Source organism: Entelurus aequoreus, linkage group LG08, assembly GCF_033978785.1.
Source record: "Entelurus aequoreus isolate RoL-2023_Sb linkage group LG08, RoL_Eaeq_v1.1, whole genome shotgun sequence".
Taxonomy (NCBI): Eukaryota; Metazoa; Chordata; class Actinopteri; order Syngnathiformes; family Syngnathidae; genus Entelurus; species Entelurus aequoreus.
The window spans coordinates 1859804-1862303 of NC_084738.1; the positions used below are offsets into that span (position 1 = coordinate 1859804).

At 31.4% G+C, this 2500-nt stretch overlaps 1 protein-coding gene across 2 annotated transcripts in view; it reads right to left on the bottom strand.

Annotated features, from left to right (window-relative positions):
- Positions 1-2395, bottom strand: part of pax8 (paired box 8) — a 25218-nt gene extending 22823 nt beyond the window's left edge. For both annotated transcript variants that reach the window (XM_062054791.1, XM_062054790.1), the window contains exons 1-2: positions 2315-2395; positions 449-609 (exon numbers count right to left, since the gene is read on the bottom strand). In XM_062054791.1, coding sequence (XP_061910775.1) covers positions 449-470 — 22 coding nt within the window. In that variant the 5' untranslated portion in view covers positions 471-609; positions 2315-2395. The remainder of the gene's footprint in view (positions 1-448; positions 610-2314) is intronic.
- Between the last annotated feature and the right edge of the window lie 105 nt (positions 2396-2500).

Sequence of the window (2500 nt, forward strand, 5' to 3'; positions counted from 1 at the left end):
TTCAAATATTAGTCAGTAATTTACTATGAATTTATAACGAACATTTTCACAGTTATAGGCTGGGAAATATAAACTTAGCGTCGTTTGCTGTAGTGTTGCAGCACATTTTGATTACAGTATTTTACTGTGGAAAAATGCTGTGAAATCCTGGTACATTTTTACAATGCAACATTTTTTTTTTACCTTATAGGCCTCCATATATAATTCTTAATTTGCAGTTTTGTGGTGGGAAAAAACTTTTTTGGTGCATTATTATCAATTATACTCAGGAACTTTGAATACTTGAGCTATACTTTTGTGACAAGTTCAGTTCCCAGACTTGATGAAATATAGAAATATAGAAAAAAATAATGTATTTGAAAGACTAAAATAGAAGTTTTGCATGCATTTATATATATATATATATATATATATATATATATAAAGAGTTCCATGATGGTGTATTTACCTCTAGCAGTGCTAGTGGACATGTCCCTGAGATGTTGCTCCCTGCAGGTCCACCAGCTAAACGTGACCACGCTCTCCTCCTCCACAATGTCCCCACTTTTAAAGGCTTCTCCCTCCCCGTCCTGCCTCGACGGGCATGAGTGTGGCCCGTCTGGTGGCACGCTGCATGGAGCACAAAGGTGTGTGTATTATTTCTTACATGTGTTGTTGGTTGTTGATCATCATGCAGACAGGCCTTACATTGCAGTGGTCTTTTTGTTTCATGTGTCGGGTATTTCAGGTCTTTTTGGGACAACTATGTATATAATATATATTATTGCCATATATTCTATATATGGCAATAATTAAAGAGGCTTTAAATTCAGGAACGGCTGTTATGTTGGGAATGGGCTCATTTTAATAGGATGCTGAATTATTTTGAGTGAAATGACAGTTGGGTGGACAACCTTGTTCTGGGAAAAGGCAATTAATAATAAAAAAAACCATGAATTCCATACTTACTTGAAATGCCCATATTCTATAAAAGGATCAGAACTATTTAAATTATTGTATCAATGTCAAAATGTTATCCCTTAACTTAGTTTATTCTAAAAATCCATCATTCATGCTTTTTTTTTGACAAAAAAATTAGTTTTTTTTCAAACATATAAAACATGAATAATGACAGTTGGGTGGACAATCTTGTACTGGGAAAAGTCATATAATAATAAAATAAACCTAAAAAAAAACATGAATTCCATACTTACTTGAAATGCACATATTCTATAAAAGGATCAGAACTATTTAAATTATTGTATCAATGTCAAAATGTTATCCCTTAACTTTGTTTATTCTAAAAATCCATCATTCTTGCTTTTTTTTGACAAAAAAAATTAAAGTTTTTTTCAAACAAAGAAAACATGAATAATGACAGTTGGGTGGACAATCTTGTACTGGGAAAAGTCATATAATAATAAAATAAACCTAAAAAAAACATGAATTCCATACTTACTTGAAATGCACATATTCTATAAAAGGATCAGAACTATTTAAATTATTATATAAATGTCAAAATGTTATCCCTTAACTTTGTTTATTCTAAAAATCCATCATTCATACTCTTTTTTTTTTTTTTTTTCAAACATACAAAACATGAATAATGCCAATTTATGTCAAATAATAATAATTGTTTATTTTGGTGACTCCAGTTGATAAATATAAAACCTCATACATCATATTTTAAGTACAATTGTACTGCTATGTGATTGTTTTTACATATTAAAACATTTTATGTGCAATAAAAAAAAAAAAATCACATTTCTTTTTTGTTTATTTAATTGATGTATTTGTAGATATTACTTTGTTTTTTTGCTGTTTCTTTCTTTTTTTGGGGTGGTATGGTTGGGATATAAACAAAAAATATTTTGACATTTAGGGCAGACAACAGATATATGATCTATGTGAATATGATGTAATGGATAGGAATGTCTGATTAAAAATTAAAAAATAAATAAATAAAAATCACCGCATTTTACTTTACTTTTTGACTTAATAATAAATAAATAAAACACTTGTAATTTGTGCTGCAAGAAAAAAACAATCCTGACGTCTTATTATACTTAAATAAAACAAATATTGTCCATGCATGTCCACACTGTTTAATAACCACAATAAATGTAATTCAAAGATCGTAAAACTTCGAGAAGTTGCAATTAAATGAAATTAATAAAATCTGCACCTCCTTTTATATTTAAATGTAACCATTATGTATGTTTTTCATCTGGAAAATATCAAATATGCTCCACATAAAATTTATAAGAAAAAAAGGTGGAATTATTGCGGCAAAAAAAGCACACAAAAACGATAAAAAGCAGGGAAAGAGTCTTACCTGTTGAGGATTTTGAATAAATAATGTTTCCGTGTGTGATAATAATCCACAAAGATGCTGCGGAGCTGCGCGGAGCTTCTGTCGGCGGCGTGCGTGTGTGTGCGCGCCGCCTGCGCGCTGAGCACCTTCTTATACGCGCGGGAGTGCGCCCCGCAGCCATTGGACGAGGGCAGGGAGTGGGCGGGG